At 39.5% G+C, this 19,568-nt stretch overlaps 2 protein-coding genes and 2 long non-coding RNA genes across 4 annotated transcripts in view; 3 read left to right on the plus strand and 1 right to left on the minus strand.

Moving 5' to 3' along the window:
* LOC144643800 (uncharacterized) overlaps nucleotides 1-19,568 on the plus strand; it is a 73,012-nt gene that overhangs the window by 48,231 nt on the left and 5,213 nt on the right. The window lies entirely within an intron of this gene.
* Nucleotides 1,198-19,336, plus strand: LOC144643799 (uncharacterized). Its single transcript, XR_013568976.1, has 3 exons — nucleotides 1,198-1,315; nucleotides 1,975-2,040; nucleotides 18,782-19,336. It is a non-coding gene; the product is annotated as an uncharacterized LOC144643799 (long non-coding RNA).
* On the minus strand, nucleotides 3,749-10,871 carry LOC144643774 (putative mitochondrial transporter UCP3). Its single transcript, XM_078503120.1, has 3 exons — nucleotides 10,427-10,871; nucleotides 6,592-7,295; nucleotides 3,749-4,997 (listed from the first exon to the last, which is right to left on the minus strand). The coding sequence occupies exons 1-3, from the start codon at nucleotides 10,547-10,549 to the stop codon at nucleotides 4,892-4,894; spliced, it is 933 nt and encodes a 310-aa protein (XP_078359246.1). The 5' UTR covers nucleotides 10,550-10,871; the 3' UTR covers nucleotides 3,749-4,891.
* LOC144643786 (uncharacterized) lies at nucleotides 12,668-18,445 on the plus strand. The gene is made up of 2 exons (XM_078503129.1): nucleotides 12,668-14,777; nucleotides 16,203-18,445. Exons 1-2 carry the CDS (start codon nucleotides 13,684-13,686, stop codon nucleotides 16,864-16,866), a joined length of 1,758 nt encoding a protein of 585 aa, XP_078359255.1. The 5' UTR covers nucleotides 12,668-13,683; the 3' UTR covers nucleotides 16,867-18,445.

Here is a 19,568-nt window from a genome sequence, read left to right on the forward strand (position 1 = left end):
ACAGGGATGTGCAAAAGAATACAAGAATCAACGACCAGGGACTTATCTAGGGGGTATATCGGGGGCTGGTGTGACGAGAACGTGGGTCGGGTGGGAGGAATATTTAAGCCTGTCTTATAGCGCAAACAGTACGAAACGAGCAAAAAGGATTATCAGGTTTACGCGGCAAGATTTTACTCGTGGCGGCAGAGTTCAAGTCTGGCCTCGTACAGTGCCCTACCTTTCACTAACATACCGCGTTTTATCGCATTTTTAACCAGGCATGCGCAAAAACAAATTTTGAGATACCTACCTCTTTCGACTTTTCTTTTTCCCTCTACTCTTATCTTTTCTTTTTTTTTGCAGTTATTGGCCTCCTCAGTTCGAAAATTCCCGAGAAAGCATCAACGAGACGGGACATACTTTAATACCATGGAGACCAGGAGAAGGGTTACGGTTAGAAGGGGGGAATTTTTCTCCGAGTTTTTCACTCAAATATGTAAGCATTTTCGTACGCATCTTTGCTTTATAATGAACCCAATAACTCTGCTGACCCTATGCTTTGGGTATCATTGAAATACAGTGCTTGAGTATACAGTGTGTTGCCTTATTTTGGGCAAAATTGATGACGTGACAACCCAAGTCAGGCCTTCTAGGGGGGGGGGGGGGGGGGGGGAGGGGGGACAACCAGAAATGAATTTGATATGGTTGACGCTTATCACGCCGTGAGGGGGTGGAAAACTGGAATAAAAGCGTCTGTGTCAAGCTTTTCTTTCCTTTCGCGCTTCTACCCTTTCTCCCTTCCCCTTTAGATAAGCCTGATACTCAGGCTACGTGTCGTCAGATCCGAAACAAAGGCCAACACTGGGCACGGCTGGTTTGGCCGGCAAAGGCGTCAATAAGCTTCAAGTCCTTCAATGGGCTAACATAAAACCTAAAATCCGTCTTTCGCAACCTTCTTGACGTTTTCGAGCTAACTTTGGATGGATTACCCAAATTAAGACTGCTCCTGGACTCATCTTTTGGAATAAGACTGCTCCTGGACTCATCTTTTGGAATAAGACTGCTCCTGGACTCATCTTTTGGAATAAGACTGCTCCTGGACTCATATCTTTTGAAAAATTTGGTCACGCGCGTCGTCACGCGCTTGACGTCCAAAAACCGTGGGCTCAGTTCGCTCCAGAACGAGGCTAGCAGCGCCAAATTTGCAAACAGTTTGCAGATTGAAAGGTTGTAATGGACGAGCAAGAAATGATCTGATTGCAATGAAGTGAAATGATGATCTGTCGCCGTTCCAGATGTGCTGAGTTCATCATTCGCACACAACATCATCCAAGTAAGATACCTATTTTTCCTAAAGGAAACATTTACTTACCAGTTGGGACAAAACTATTGAGATTTTAAGCTCAAAATCAGCTGTTATATTGTCATGAAATCCATGAACAAAATTCTGTTTGCCATAATTTTTTTGAGCCGATTAATTTATTATGATCAAACCAACCTGGCAAGAAAGAGCTAACAATTTAGGTTAAACAAGCTATCGGCTAAATGTAATGGTAGAGAAATTAGAGTCAACCTGATTGGGGAGTTCCCTGTTTTTCACAGAGTGGTGGCTTCTGTCTGAGTGCATGATCATTTTCATATTGCACGAATAAACCTCACATAAAGTTCCGAATACTGAATTGTAAAACATAGTGAAACCTTTTGTGAGGCTGATGTGATCCAAGGTAATGCCCCCGCCTTGCCCCAAAAAACATTCAGGTCAAGGATTTGACTCTCGGGACTCAAAATTGAGTGGGTAGATCAGGTGGATGGGAGGTCAGGCCATGCATCACCTCCTATTCCCTATTCTCAGAGCAGGTGGGAGGGGGTAGGGGCAGTTGGAGAAGGAGGGCATATTGCAGCTCATCATGCACAAATTGACTTTTTTCCAATTCCTAGGCCCTAGGGGTAAACAATTGAAATAATAAACTTTGTACAATATTTTTCTTTCAGCATTCACAGTTGAATTCTCAAGATTTTATTTTTGGGAGGGCACATGTCTGCTACCAGGAAGAGAAGGTGTGTACTGCATATTTTTATATTACAGCCTGGGTATATTGTGATCAGAATATTCTCAAAAGCATTACTAGTTGAGTACACTGACACTTAGTATAATTAATTTTTGTAGTATAAACTGTGTTCAGCTTTCGATATGATCAGCTGAAACGGAAAAAACAAAACAAAACAAGAATGATGCACTGGTCAAGGTGTATGCCAAGTGCTTGCATATAATGGCTACCTATTTCCTCACAGTGTTAAATAAGCTTTGTACACAGCAATGTTCCATCTTGTACTAGCTTCATGCCTCCACTTTCACCTTCATATCACCAGCACCAATCCATTTTAATTTACTTCTCAACACATCAATATGTTGTGTTAACAAGACTTATTGATGTGGTCATATAAATCCAATCATGGGAATGAAACTGTCAACTCAACCCTGACACCAACCATCTTTATATAACTTTTTCACTGGCAACTATTCCTAATAATTTTTACACCAAAGTGTGTTAATTATTACATTGTTACATGGCTAGAGCTTGTTTATATAAACAGTATGGACACCTCTCTAATACAGCCACCTCTCTATTCATCATCATGGGATTCCTAAGATTTCTGACAGGAAGGCATACGGATTTAGCGCCGGGCAAAAGGAAGGGGATGGCCCTCCCCTCCTATGGGTCCGGAGTTCTTTTTCGTTACCTCTACTTTTTCTCAGGCAGAGGTCAAACAGGAAAATTGATAATCTGGGAGATTCAAGATGGTTTTCATGTAGACCGTCAATCATTTCCCAATGAACATGGGGCCAACATGAGGTTTGAGCAGGAGGAAGGAACAAGACAAGGAGATTCTTAAATATTCAGTGGGAAGGCACAGCGCACTAAGCATCAAGTTTATTCAGAAAAGCGATGAAAGCCCAGAGTGAACAGCCGGGCAAAGGGCTCACAGGCGGTCAAGCCCGGTGTCCGGCCCTTAATGAATCCCCTGCTCTATTACAGACAATCTCTGATGTCCAAACAAAATTCTCATATAATTTCTTTAGAAAAGACCTCCAGTCTATAACACAGACCTTCTTTATACGGACAATGGACACTAAATCTCGGACCCAGGGAACAAATTCATATAAACTTAACCTCTTTGTTACAGACATTCCAGTGATCAGGGGATGATATTTCGTGTTCCTAATGTAATTTCCTGTTTGTGGTTACAAAAACAACCACGCAATGCTTTTTTCTTCATAGAAGTTTTTGGTTTTGTGCTTGGTGTTATTGTTTTACCTGCAGCATTGCGTTGCAGTACATTTCGAGTTACCTTATACTTTAAGCTGTCAATGAAGTCAAAAGTGACCTCATAGTGGTGACCTCTATAATACCGACACCTCTCTAATACGGACGTTTTGCTTTGTCCCTTCGGTGTCCATATTAGAGAGGTTCAACTGTAACATGCACTATGATTGGCTGATAGTTGGGGCCTGATTTTGGGTATTATGAGCGATGGTATAATGCCGGCCAGCTGGCAAAATGTGGGCAAGCCATATAATAAACTTCTTGTTCACTCTCACAAGCCCAGCACTTCACTGGAAGAATATTACTATCTTTGGTCTTTCTTTAATGAACCTCCTAAGCTTGTTCCTTACCATAAAAACCTCAAGAGATATTCTCCTAATACCGCCCTTGCAGAAGAAGTAACTAGTTAACTAATGCTTAATAAATTAAAACAACAACACTGTTCTTCAATGAGTTTTATTTTAAATATCCCTCTCTTAGTACTTCACACTGTTACAAGAAAATTTTAAATGATGGCCAAGTTATTATAACTAATCTGTATAACTAATCTGGTACAATGTAAGAATAACTATTTTATAATACTTTATCAATCTCCCAAAAATAGTTTAAATATATGCTTGAGATATATTTCTCAATCTATTAGTGCTAAAAACAGAAGTTGAAAGACCAATAACAAAGAAAAACTGTTGAGTGATATATTGCTAAAATATTTTTTACAAAACTAAGTTAAAATTTAAGTCCTGACAATGTAGCCCATTAATTTTGTGCTAGTTGTTAAAGTCCAAGCACCCAAGGAGTGGTGTGCATGGAGGAATGTGATGAACTAGGTACACAAAACAACAAGAGATCAAGGCTTAAGTGTATGTACATGTATCAAAGATGTTGATTTTGTTTGTTTTTACTGAAGATCTTGTAAACAAGCTTTTCAAAATTAATTGCAGTGCAGAGCTCACTTCTGCCTACTGTGCACAGAGCCAGCAAGGGTTAAACAGCTACTCAGAGGTACTCTACTAGGGGGACATTTTTCCTATTGCTATTACCACTTTGTTCCTGTCATTTGTTACTTTAAAATTTTAAATTATCTCTAAAAGATTTAACAAACACAAAATAAAACCAACTAAAGTTTAAAATTACTGTTTAAATGTTACTATTAAAATATACCAAGCTTAAGTATAATTACCCCTATCCAATAAGTAAGTATCTACTGTTACAATCTACTGTTTGCACTCCTTTGAAGTTGCAAAATTGAACTTTTTTAATGTCAAAAAGACATTACTTTAATGATCACAGCTTTCTAACACATCATCCACCAGATGAACACTAAACCTGTGAATATTTTGTGAACACTATAAACCTACAAATATTTCAGCTGGGTATTTTTTAAATTTTGCAAAACCAGAAAATTAAAATAATTATATTGACATATAATTTATGTATTACCAGTTACAAGTACGTAGCATAAAACACTCTATCAATGAGAAACTCAGATATTTCTCTGAAGCGAACTGGTGCCTAAAGACAGATTTAACTATGTTAATGTGGGCTATTTTTGCATGGCAAGTTAAATATTATCAAGATTATTCTCAATGCTTTGGCTCAGCTACACGGTTGAAAAACCTCTTGAACTGTTCAAAGCACATAAACATGACAATATTCCATGATCCCAGTCGTATGAAGTTTGGAGTAAACCTGAAACACAAAAGTAGTTTACCAATGAGTTAACATATATATTCTGAATTTTCAAAACCGGGTCAAAGAAAAGTGCTCAGATCCTGAACAAGACGGGAGGCACAACGCCAAGAAAGGGGGAAAAAAAAAAATGCTGAAAGGTAGAGAAGAGAGAGGAGAAGAGAAAAAAAGATGACATTCCCTTAGTTTTTATACATGGAGTGGAGATTTCCTTGACCTGGTTTTGATAAATTCAGACATATATACATGCAATTCATATCACCAAAATAAAGATATATACACTCTTGCATCCATGCTTCATTGTCAAAGTTTCTAACACAAAGATTAATTTTATTTCTTATCAAAGTTCCCTGTATACTTGACAACTTAGATAGATGTCACTATTGTTTCAGCAAACTGATTTTTTTTGCTGCCCTTAGCCCGATACACAAAGCAAGTATACTGATTGTTAGTATTGCTAGCTGTACATGCACTTAGAAGTTGTTCTATCATGTTTACACTCCATGGAACTTTCTTTAGTCATTTTGTTGTCAAATAGTTTATAGACTGATTTAAATACAGTTGGAACCCGCTAATTCGAACACGGTTATTTCGAATTCCCCATTATTTTGAACTAAAACCCATTTCCTTTGAATTTACACAGCAGTCATTTAACATAGGCCATTTTGAACTCCCGTTATTTCGAAAACTATTTTTCGGTTTCCCCTGACGGTTTGAAATAATAAGTTCGACTGTATCTATAAAGTTGACTTTTAATTTTGCTTAATAGAATTAGAAAAAATGTTTATATTGCGTGATTTAGTCCATGACTGGATCGATTTAGGGCCTCTTCACGATCCCGGTTGACCGGGCGGCCCAGACCAAGATCCGGCCCCATTTTCGTAAAATTTTGGATGTGTTCATATGAGAGGTGGGCCAGCCCGGACCGACCGGCCCGAGCCGCAGGGAAGATCCTGAACACTCCAGCCCGGCGCCGGCGCTTTTTGAGAAAATAGCTTCCTTTCGTAACCGGGTCTGCTATTTTGCCTATCATTCCACCAGATGCGTAGCAATAAAATTACAGGGTCAATAAAGCACGAAGTCGCGAAAGATGCAACTTATGTGTCGCCTTTTGTTTCTGAATTTTATCCCCGTCAACCAGGCTAAAATTTTCCATATGAACAGACGTCAAAATCTGTCCTGGTAACTGAGACAGCCCGTAAACCGGGCTCATGTGAAGAGGCCCTTAATCAGTTAAAATGACAATAGAATTTCTCAAATCTCCAGGGGAAAAGAAAATTGCTTTGAGAAATTGGGGTAAAATTTCTGAGAAGTATCATGCAAGGGAAACAAAAATTGATTTGAGAAAGCACCAGTTTCAGGTAACTGAGGGTTCGAGAAATTGTACCTTACTTAATACAGTCAATAGTGTTAAAAAACACGCCATACAATGATATGAGTCAGACTAAGAATTTGGTGACAGTATGTATAGCACTAACTCTTATTTGACGATTTTCAAAAATTCTCACCATCTTCACAACACAAAATTAATGGTATTACACTTGGAAATAACAGATGCTAATACCTCTCAGATACAGTGATGAGCATTACTTACCCTTTGTAATATGCAAAAGGCCCATTGTGCTTGAACAGCATGTATGCGCAGTGAATGGCACTCTTGTAAGTATTTGGTGGTGAGTTCATGTAGCGTGTCTTCACTACATCAACAGGCGATGCTATCACGGTGGTAGCAAAACCAGCACCAAAAGCAGATACAAAATGCAAAGGGAACTCATCCTCCATTAGTTTCTTTCTAAGAAAGAACGATTTCACCATATCATACACAACCAGCTCTGAGGCATTGACAGTTGAGAGACGGGCCATGTTTGCAAAGGCACCTTTCCACAAACCACGAACTCCTTCAGTTTTGAAAATTGACTTATAAGCATCTAAAGCCTTATTGGATCCAAATCGTGTGGCACTGGCTTGAAATCTCACTTTAGCTACTTCTGTTGGTTGAGCAAGAGATACAGCGAAGACTCCTGTTGTACAACTGGCAAGAATCTTCTTTATGACTTTTGGATTGCTGGGGTCGTCATCTCCATAGAATTTTTTTACTGTATCGTAGAGTCCTATCCTAATACTAGCAAAGCAGAGTTGTCGGTGAATTCCTGGTACAAGTCCTTTATACAGGGATCGCATGCCATCAGTTTTTGCAACTGTTATCATGGATCCAATCATTCCACGGTATCGTACATTGGGGTTCCCTGTTGTTACACCACTTTGTACATTTGCCATGACTGTATTTTCACCTTGGATCTAAAAGTAATGTTACAGAATTACTGTGAATCTTTTTTTCTCATTAAATTTCATTTAATTAACCCTTTTGCTCTCTGAGGGTAACTTCACATTTATGTATGTGATGTTAACTTTTAGTTTGGAATGAAACCAATATTGGCTGACCATTTACACCGCTTCTTATAAAACCGTGAACACTTAAAATATGTCTGGAATGTTCTTTGTCTTTTAACCAATCACATGCGAGAACTTCAGACCGCAGAAACCACATGGGTTTCCATCGGTCACGGAACAATATTTGGTTCTCGTTTCGCTCCAATTTACAAGTAAACACACTAATTGTAATTCCTTCCTTTTTGAGAACATTCACTGCTCCACTGAAGAATAGGTTTGAGTGATTTTTTTTATAGAAAAAATTGAAAAACCGATGCGCCCGACGCTACGATTTGCCCCAGTTGCCGCCAATTTTAAAAAATTGTAACGAATTCGTATCTGCAGTTACCGTTCGCCAGATGGCATGTTACAATTTGTACTGAGATAAGCTTGCATTTTCCGGTTTTTATCTCACCCCAACTATTGTAGCAGACCTAAACACTGATAGAAGGAAGGTTTGTTTCTTCGATAACAGCGAAACGATAGCGGGAAGGAAAAGCGAAAATCAAACGATTGAGCGATTGAGGTGTTTACTTTGCACCAATCACGCCAACATTTTGAATAATTTTCGTCTGGAGCCTTTGCAGTTTGCAGTCTTACGATCACGGAACCTCTAATTGCCTAAGGGTTGAAATCGTTTGCCGAAATAAATCGAATCCCTTGTTCTACCGAAAAGATTTACAATCAGTAACGAAAACTCCACAATTTTGTATTTTATATTCGGTTTATCGTGTTTACATCTTATGTCTAGACATGTCTACAACATACTGCATGCACTGAACCATGTCGTATATCGTCGCTAGAGAAACCGTCCTTTTTTTCTTTCAAAAATCCCTGAAACCATGTTCTGGATGTGGCCCTCGATACGAAAGAATAGCAGTTCTTTAAATTCTTAAAAAAGACAGAGCGTGTATCCTGAAACAAAATAAGAACTAAAGTTGCTCCGTGACCGATGGAAACCCATTTACTATTTGTGGTTTCTGCGGTCTGAAGTTCTCGCATGTGATTGGCTAAACACAAACATTCCAGACATATTTTTTAGTGTTCACGCTTTTATAAGAAGGAGTGTAAATGAAAGTCATTGAGTAGTTAAGGATTCCAAAGACCTTCAGGGATGCCTTTGGGAAAATCATCACAAAAAATATACAGTATATATCAATGTAAAATTTTTATTTAAGGCACTATCAGATAATTTTCTGTTTTACTTTTGCGTAACTGTAAGAAGAGAATGACCCAAAAACCACTTGGAGTAAATATCTACTACCATTTTTGAGCTACCGTGAACGGCAAACTTTTTTCCGCGTTAAAACATTCAAGTTTGACTAGACAAACTGTCGTGTTTTTCAATTGAACCAATTAACGTTTGGAGCGTCAACATGTCAAGTTTGACAGCTCCGCCTGTGTTTCTGCACATGAAACAATGGTTTTGAAAACTTTTGCGTCGACTTTTTATATTTCTTCAATGAATGTCGACAGCAAAGGGCGGCTTGACATTTCTAGCAATTGCTGCGACAGCAACCTTCGATTGTTTACTTATTTTTTATATTTTGGGGGAACTACGTTAAATGGTTTTCTTGTAAAACGCGACAGTTTGTCTATACAAACTTGAATGTTTTACACGTGAGAAAACGCAGAAAAAAGTTAGCCGTTCACGGTCGCTCGAAAATGGTAGTAGGGGTGGGGGTGGGATTATGGGCATTATCTGAGGGGTGTTAACATTTGTCATAATCCAAAAATTAATTCCGCGCATGTGAACAAAACACATCACGTGGTACAAAATCGGACAAGGGGTATGAGGCAATATACCCCGTCCGATTTGATATCCGTTGTCCGATTTTATAGACAAGTACACAACAAACGAACAAAGTCATCTTTTCGGGTCTAACTTTTTAATCAAATCACAGTGTTTCAAAAATTATGAAACTCATCAATTTGCATTTATTTCAACTGCAGTTATGCAGTGATTATCACTGTAGGTTTTATCCTATCTACTGGCGATAATGCGCGTTGACTGTATGTTTTATCCTATCTACTGGCGATAATGCGCGTTGTAGAAATTAATCGGAGGGTTATAAAATAAATAATTCCACAGTTGCCCTCGAACCTTCGCTTCTCGGCCAACTGTTCATTTTTTGGGCAATCTTTCAGCCCCTGGCATTATCCTCCAATATACTATACTAGCTGCCTGAAGGGGTTTATTTACTAAAATTTTTTTTTCTTGGGGGGGGGGGGTCTTGGAGGGGGGTGTTATAATTTTACACTACACAATGTAAAGTTAAAGTGTTCCGACCAATCCCAGTGATCTCATGCTTCTCACAAAACCATAACAACTTAACGTTCGGAAACACATGCACGATCATGTGCATATGATTTAGCCAAAATAATTATGACAGATCCTACATCGTCCGCCTGATGCCGCTTACCACCATAACAAAACGATGTCGCCCACTCAAGCTTTATTCTATTTATTACCACTCATACACGGCTTTCCCACAAGCTTAATAATAAAATACTACTAACAATTATTATAATGAAATTTGTTGCCTTTGCATGCGACACGTCACACACAACCTTCCCAAGTTCCGTTTCTTTTTAATACGAAGAGAAATCTACCGCCGGTCAATATTCCGCGTATTTTACCATGAATGAAATGCCCTCCAGTTTTTAGGGAGCATGTATAAAATTCATGAATAATTTCTTAATTCCCCGCGTACATTCGATTTGACGAATATCTGTGCGGGAGGCTATTCAAATATGCCATTAGACACAGACACTAAGAAGCAACTAAAATGCCGGGTATTTATCCTTATAAATACTGTTTTAAAGCCGGTATTTTAAACGTTTCTAGTATTGATTTAAAATGGCGCACTTTGCGCAATAATACTGTAGTCAGTTACAAACGACTTGAGAGCTCTTCCTTCGATAGTTTTGAAACCTTTACATATTATTGTTTTCAATCGATCGACCACCAGAAAACATTGTCCTATGAATACGCTTACCTGAAGGCGAACTTTCGCCGTGTCTATCGGAATAGTGGCGGCTTCAGCGACAGAGGCAGCTAACCCAGCGCTTACAAACTTCACCAATACGGTTGGTTCTTTCTCTCCTGGTCTGCTACGCATCTTTATGGATGTTTAAAAAACCGCAGTGGCACACGCGAACTAAACAAGCGAACGAATGAAGGTGTGAAAATCGAACACGTTGTCTCCTATACTCGTGGCGGCACTCTAAGGTCAAGCTCTTGATTCCTCAGATAGAGATAGTTTGTCTCCTTTATATGGAATTGAGCAATTCAAGATCACGGATTGCTAAAACACTACACAAACAGGATTTTGTGACGTGACGTTGCGCATATTTTAAAATCAGGCCGTGACAAGATTGACGTTCTAATATGTAACAATTGTTTCTGTGATTTTCGCCTGCGGCCAAACAATGTTGAAATATACTTCTTCTAACTGGACAGTTACGATGTTCTTGCTTGGTTTTTACGCAGAATTCTTTGGAAATCTGTCACAAAAAACAGGTATAAAGGACCAAAGTCCATTCTTTTTCAGTTCCCGTTCCGTTGTCATGGTGGTTGAGGTTTTACAAGACGAAATTTGATTGGTCCCTTGAGGGGGTGTGTTCGGAGGCGTAGCAGGACATTGCGTCATCATAATGTTTTGTGAGTGTTTTACGAAATCTCTCTGCGAGAGAGTTTTCGCCGGTTACGCAGGTTATAAAATAATGTATCTTTGCGAATATTGGAAATTCATTTCCTGTTTCTGTTTTGCAAGGGCTTTGTGTGTGTTCAAAATCGACATTAGAATATTAGAATGCCTTATAAGCCGTATGAAAGAGCAGTGGAATATTCATAGACAGTACTGGACAGACACTCACGACAAATGGAATATCTTATTCTAATCTTCCATTGTTGCACCATTGTTATACTTGAATCTGGACTCGTACGAACCAGACAAGGAACACGACAATGCCCCTGTCAGTTTCATGCGAAGCGATTACGTAAGTTTTCAAAAGCAGGATACTGATAAGAAATACTGGTCACCGAGTATGGTTACAAAGTTCTGAAACCTATTGTTACCACAGATCTGTCGAAATTATTTAGATAAGAATGGATAACAAAGTTACGGAAAATACTTTCCTGTAAAGTCTGTAAAACAAAATGGGTTCCAAATTCTTTTTCTTTTCGCGTTTCCCGACCGCTGGTCCAGGGGGACGCGGGCTCTGGGAACGAGAATGATCGTATTCATATCTTTACAGTCCTTGACAGTTGACGGAGCCTTCTACTTTCAATTATACGGAAGCCGATAAGGGTCACTAGTTGTCGCTTCCAATTTGTCGCTTCCTAGTTGTCGCTTCCAAGTTGTCGCTTTCATTCCTGGAGGGGCTTTATCCATTACAATGTGATAGTGGGGGTGGGGGTGTCGGGTGAAAGTATAAGAACTTTCAGAAGTTTGTTTGTTAAATTTTTAGTTCGCTGGTTTTTATCCCCCCCCCCCCGTAATATATTTTTCCAAGTTGTCGTTTCCAAGTTGTCGCTTCTCAGTTGTCGCTTCTCAGTTGTCTCTTCCAAGTTGTCGCTTCTCAGTTGTCGCTTCCAAGTTGTCGCTTCTCAGTTGTCGCTTCCAAGTTGTCGCTTCTCAGTTGTCGCTTCCAAGTTGTCGCTTCTGAGTCAGCCTTGGAACAACTATCTTTGTCTGCAATCTCCGCGTCGTTTGTAGCATTTGCTAATATTTTCATGGCCAAAATAGAACGAGAAATACTGAGACAAAGCAATACAACACCCATCTTCTGGAAAAGATTCATTGATGACATCATTTCAATGTGGGACACAAACAGAGACAAAATAGAAGAATTTCTCTTAGAGGCAAACAGCTTTCATCCTACTATCAAGTTCACAGCTGAAATATCAGAAACAGAAACGACTTTCTTGGACACTATAGTGTACAAAGGTGAAAGATTCCTCAAAGAATCTATACTTGATGTGCGAACACATTTTAAACCCACAGAAACTTTTCAGTACACGAATTATTATTCGTGTCACCCGCCAGGCGTAACGAAAGGCTTTATTAAAGGAGAAGCGTTGAGGCTTCTAAGAACAAATTCCTCACAACTTACTTTTAAGGAAAATATTAGAAACTTTGCCGCACGCCTTAAGAATAGAGATTACCCAACAGCAATAGTACAAAAACATCTCTCAGAAGTCAAATTTTCTGAAAGAAAAACGGCGCTGAAAAACAAAAACAAAACCGCACAAAAGAAAATTCTACCCTTTGTCACGCAACACCACCCGGCGTTGCCTAACATAAAAGAAATACTCATGGGGAAGTGGCACTTGATACAGAAGAAATATCTTCAAGGAGCCACCCCTCCTAGCATATCGCAAAGAAAAATCCCTAAAAGACATCCTTGTCAGAGCTAAGCTTTAAAGGCTATGTAATCTTTACTTGCGAACTGCAGGAGTCGTGCAGGCCCGTCAACATTTATTAAACTCAAGAAAACACAACACCAACTTCGCAAACATGGCTGACAATGCAACTCTTTCCCAGTCTTCTTCCAACTGAGAAGCGACAACTTGGAAGCGTCAACTGAGAAGCGACAACTGAGAAGCGACAACTGAGAAACGACAACTTGGAAGCGACAACTGGGAAGCGACAACTAAGAAGCGACAACTTGGAAGCGACAACTGAGAAGCGACAACTTGGAAACGACAACTAGGAAGCGACAACTGAGAAGCGACAAATTGGAAAAACATAGTACGGGGGGAGTTGGGGGGGGGATAAAAACCAGGGAACTAAAAATTTGACGAACAAACTTCTGAAAGTTCTTATACTTTCACCCTACACCCCCAACCCCTCTATCACATTGTAATAGATAAAGCCCCTCCAGGAATGGAAGCGACAATTTGGAAGCGACAACTGAGAAGCGACAACTTGGAAGCGACAACTAGTGACCCTTATCGGCTTCCGTACAATTATGTTCAATTTTGATCATCAGTAAACAAAACTCGCTGAAAGTTAGCTCAGGCCCTAGTCATCCATAATGCATAACTCATTTACTCCACTGAGGCAGTTGAGATTGTCAGCGAAAGCAATCATACATTGTTAAGTTCACACCGCTAATATCAGCGAACAGAAAAAAAAACTCTTTCCGAGAATCACTTGATCTCTTTAGGGGCTGTAGTTTTCATTTCTAGAATCCCCCAATCAAGTTCATCAATATACAGTGAATCGAAAATTTATCTTCGGGCAGAAATATGCATATGACAGCAGTTTTAGTTACTCGGCGCTCGCAAGTCTTAAACAAAACAATGCCTACGATCTACAGCGACGGAGAACTTAGATTTTTCAGGCTCGCTAAGGGTGTAATAGATTACTCCACCGCAGCTTTGAGAAAAGTGTTTATTCAAGAATGGAACAGCCTTCATCAATCTACTCCTTGGCGAAATAACTCAACCAGCGGTTCACAGTTGTTGACAGAAGAGCGAATGCGTACGCGAAAGTCACGACTGTACCATCGAGCGCATGCTAGGGATTACCAACCCATCAAGGACAATTTGTTTCGTGGGAACGTAGAAGAATGGGATGTAACTACGTTAGTTTTCGCTCTAAAGTATTCACGCGCGCTAAGCCAAAGCCGTTCCAGCGAACGCGGAAGAAGACTTCTTAACGCCATTGATCAACTTAAAGATGTCAGAAACTCGTTGATAGCGCATGCATCGAAACCAGCCATTTCTCAGAGCAAGTTCAAAAGGAATATCGATATTTTGTTGCAGGCTGTTGAAGTTTTGGTGACAAATTCAGATCCTCTTGTTGAAAAACTGCAAATGTTGCGGAGTGAAACAGAGTTCCTGACCGAGGATCTCGTGTCATACAAACAATGGTTAAAAGACGATCACGACAACCTGCTCTTACTTGAAAAAGATCTTGAAAGGTTACAAGAAAATATGAAGAGTTGTACTTGCAGAAACGACACAGATACACAAGTGGCTATAACTTCCGGAAGTTCTGAAGCGACTGGCAATAGTGAAATCTTTCTGAGAATACGAACTCGAGTTGCGAAATTAGCGGAACGTCCAGTCACAAGTGTTGATCTTGTGCCTTCACGCTCGAGGCCAGAGATTTTCCACAGCACCAGATACATTAACATGATGAATAAATCCGATTTTCTGGGATTTAATTTTCGCTGGGCAGAACTTGTGGAGTTTCTCAAAGGATTCAGCAATGATGTGGATATCAAACTGTTCGCGGGCATTCAACAGGCGGCCGCACTCAGCCATTGCTCGAAAAAAAACGAAGCGTTAGAAGTGGTGAATAGTCTGATTCCGAAAGCACTACTGGCAAACAATGGGTAGGTCCTTTATTTTATATGCTTGAATGGGAGAAAAACGTGGAAAAAGGAAGTGGAGACGAAACTGAAATTAAGGTCGCGGGGGACACCTTAGGCTCGGCATTATGCATTTATTTAAAGTGTATGCACGAATTAAGTGCAACGACTGACATTGACAACTTTACTAGATATTTATGACTGGATAAAAAATATGGGCGCGTGCGCTTGATTTGACTAAAAATATCACTGTTTCTGATATTTTAACCAATTTAGAACCACACTTAGCGTTATACGTTTATATAGATTGTTGGATGTCTGAGCTAATTTTCATTCAAATTTGAACATTTCTGCAACTCAGAGTAATCACAATAATATTCGGCATAAACAATCGTGTCCTTTTTTTTAATATAATTACCATAATTACATCTCACCTCACTGATCGTGTTTTGGTCGGGACACATTTGGAAATCTTAAAGTTTGGACTTTTCCGACAATTTTGGGGCAGAGAATACAGCGCGGATACAGAACTTCATGAGCTGCCACTGCAGAGAGGTAAACTAGGAATAATGTAGTGTGTCACTGACAGAAACGTAATTCTAAAAGAGCGTTAAATTCAAATTTGCACATTTAAACCACCATAACTTGGTGGAAAACTTTAAATTAAAAAAAATCCGCTTCTGTTATGACTCTAGAGGTTATTGACTGATTAGGTTTCGACAAGATCACAGTGTGCTGTCTCCTACTCGTTCCGCAAACTCTGCCAGCAAAATCAAGTTCTTCCCAATTCGGAACTAACGAGGCTGTGACATCGCCGTCAAGTGCAATCTACCAAATAAAAGTTGACATTCATAGTCTTTTATCATTTCTGTATGTCTGTAAAATTTGAGCCTAGTCGCACCCATAACAGCCGAGAAATAAGCGTTTTAAAAGATGCGGGTCAATCAAAATTCCGCTTCATCAATTTATTGATGCTGTAGGTGTCCCCCGCGACCTTAACCGGAACTGCAGCCTCGTTCCCAGGGGCCTCTTTCTCTCTCCTCCCCCCCTCCCCCACCTCGAGAAAGAGAGCAAACTCGTCCTCAGGTCGCTTTTCCCAGAGTTGCCGGCCAAAACTAAGTTGTCAATAATCTTAACTTGCAAGCCTTTGAACAAGATAAGGTGTGTTTAAATATGAAACTGCTTGCGTAACGTCGCGAGCTCAATCCATACCATTATGACTACGTGGATTCATACCGCGTTAACATGAAGGGGCATTTTTTCTTCATCACGCGATGGCACATAACATGACGAAAACTACGCATGCACTACCCGTTTAAGTTTACCAGGGCAATGATACAGGATTTGATTAGCTAGTTTTTTTTAAGAAAGGGAGTTAACAAGGGGATTTTGTAATGGCTGATTTGATTGATTGTTAATCGCCTGTAATTTTGCTTTTCAAATGTTTAGGGTCCTAATTCATGCCAGGATTAAGACTCGCAAAGCACTGCTTTTGCATGATCTAGGCAATGACGATGAAGCCATGAGAGAGGCGGACGAGGCAGAGATGATGCTGAGTCTAGGGGCATGCTACGAGGACATTGCTGAAGTGAACAATGCGAAAGCAAATATCATCTTGTCAAGCAGCAAAAACAGCAAAAGAGTCCAAGAAGAAATACTATTTCGCTTGGAGAAATCATTCAAGTCTTGTGGAAAAGCTACAGTGGATAAAAGTGCCTCTATTGCACAAGTAACGCTGCGCAAGGCTCTGGTTCACTTGGGCTATTACCAACATGGCATCCTAGAAGACGTCACACCATCAGACGTCGACATTGCAGAGACGGTCCTGAACCGCATTGCTCAGCATGATAAAACCATGACAGAGAGAAGCAAAATATACTACACCTACAGTCAGTCACTGCTTGCATATCGGAAAGGCGATAAAGATAGAGCAGAGAAACTCGAGCAGAAGGCAAGAAGAAAATGCGAATTGCATGACCTTCATAACGAGATCCAACAACTTGATCTGCTGAGGTCCCTTATAAGACCACAGCCTGTTTTCTATCACAATCTATTCTCGATTCTTTTTTTAGTTTTGCTTAGTTTTTCCTTAGCATTATTAGTCTTACAATAGCTCATTTTATGCAGAGACCTATGTCTTTATACCAGACAGTGCTTCCATAGCATTGGCTACAAAAATGTGTTGATATTGCACTGTCCTGGTTTGGTGAAAACAAAGCCTTGAACCATGAAAAAAAAAAGGAACAGAGATTGTTGAATTATGTGGACACCACTCAGCAAAACAACACAATTCTAATCTCATAGAAACTGAACTGATTATTAGAGTTTGCAAACAACGACTTATTATATACGGCGTTTTTCCGTTTTAATGTTTTGCTTGAAATACTCTCCAGGGCCGACACTACTGAGATGCTTCACCAAAAAAAAAATATATATATATTTAAAGGTCTTGCCTGGCTGTTAATTCCCCAGTAGTTTTGACGAAAGCCATTTCAATCAATAACTGACATAGAATCTTATGTTATCAAAGGCAAAAAAAAATTGCTAATGTATGATTCCAATTAATTAGTATTGAGATCAGTACAGGAGCCATACACTCTTTTTAATTTATAAGAATCTAGTTTATAAGAATATCGAGGCTGAAATTCGCGAATTTCTAAGAATATTTTAAGAATAAACCCGAGGCTGCGATTTTGAAAAGAATATAGTTTTTAGTTGAAACAAAATCAGGTATTTTCATTTCCGTCACTTTAACTCTGTGAGGAATGCTTTGTTTATAGCCAAAACGGCCAGGCTGTAACGAAAAGCAATGGTACATGTGCATAATGTAACATGATACAGATCTGGACACCAAACACCCAATACTTGCTTAAACGGAAATGTCAAACGGTATTTCCTAAGAATGTTCATAAGAATATTTTCAGCCTAAAATCGGCAGAAAAATAAGAATATTCAGCCTGAGTCGGAAAAACTGTATTCTTATTAAAAAAAGAGTGTAATCGGGGATTATGGCTCCTGGTCAGTGCTATCTTATTATTATCGCCCCTGTATGTTCCTATAAATCTACTGCAGAGCGTATTGTTAATAAATAGAAGAAGAATCTTTTTTTAAAAACTACTGATAACACTTAGCAGTCCTTGGACTGAATTACATATATTGTTACAATTTTATAAAAATGTATTAAAACTATATATATTACAAGATTTGAAAAATATTAAAAGGTGTTTACATTATAATATATTAAAAACGATTAAAAGCGATCTATACGATGTAATTTAAACTATTGCCTATCATAAAAGAGTTTTTAAAACGGTCCGTCTTACAAACTGGGGTGTCGAACACTCTCCTGTTACGACTGTTGGCGACTACCGGATATAAGAATATAATCATTACATTGTACAAAGGCCAACGAGCTAACGAATTGAAGTATTTTTTCTATGTATGTCCCCAGTCTTTTATGAGAAAATTGCAACATGTGAAGGATGGTGCGAAGGCGGAAAGACAGGGACGAGTCAGGGGCAGAGCGCGGATCGCGATGCTTCACACTCCGGACTCTGCCCGCTTAACCACCGCCCGTTCTGCAGGCTAAGCGAAAGGAACGGGCATTTATTTTCAGTGCTGTTCCTCAACGCAGATATATAAGTAAGATTAGATCGCGCCATTTAATAGTTCAACAGCATCGATTCGCACGATTAAAGTTACTGGCTCATATGATATGGTCAAACTGAATTTGATTCCAATGAACCCCGCGGCAAACGTGGCTCAACAACGCCATTTTAAAATCTTCTGTAAAACAAGTAAGCTGAGCGCCACGATACAGTTTGAAATCTGGACCAAGCTGTTCATTACAATCGTTTTTGCAACTAACTAATTTTTTTCCGGATAGACTTTGCAAAGTTCATGACCTGACCTTCAGTATTATGGATTGACTTTTGTTTTATAATCTAGAGTGAGCTGATGGGCTTGCGACAGACACTAATCATTTGCGACGTGTGACGTAAATTATCCTACATCTTTTCAAACTTCAGAAGAAGAAGAAGCGAAGCGAAGCGAAGTCTGGACGAGGCAGAGATGATGCTGAAACTAGCGGAGTGCTACGAGGACATTGCTGAAGTCAACAATGCGAAAGCAAGCGAGCAGCCAAAACAGCAAAAGAGACCAAGAGGAAATCTTGTTTCTCTTGGATAAAATAATCAAGTCCTGTGAAAACAACTACAGTGGATAAAAGTGCGTCTATTGCAAAAGTGACGCTGCGCAAGGCTCTGGTTCACCTGGGATATTACCAACATGGCATTGGCCATCAGATGTGGACATTGCATGCAGAGACGGTCCTGAACCGCATTGACTATTGTTTAATAATATTTAAAGTGAAGAAATGTGGCTTGCGACTTTGCGACTAGCCTGCGTTGCAGACTTGTGGCGTAAACTATCCCCATTTGTCCTAAAAACAAAAACTCATTCAACTGATCTAGACAAGCTAAGTCGCCAACACAATCCCATGACATTGAATTATCTAAGAAGCATCACACTAATTCCACGATGGACAATCGTATCCAGGCATGCGATCATCGCCATCGGCTGAACTCTTTTTGCAGCGATCGCATTATATAATATTCCACATTATATTCTTTTGTTCCCTCTGAAAAACAGACGAATCTTCCAAAAATCCTTGCAGATGTACGACAAAATTAAACTAAACTATGACAGGGGTAATACTATATTTTTGAGATGTTTCGTTACATTTGAGATGCGTCGTTTTCGGAAAAAAATCTTTTTCCAAGAATATCCGGATCGCTTAAAAAGGGTCATAGATTT

The sequence above is a fragment of the Oculina patagonica genome, chromosome 2 (genome assembly GCF_052425735.1).
Source record: "Oculina patagonica isolate OP01 chromosome 2, crgOcupat, whole genome shotgun sequence".
NCBI classification, from domain to species: Eukaryota; Metazoa; Cnidaria; class Anthozoa; order Scleractinia; family Oculinidae; genus Oculina; species Oculina patagonica.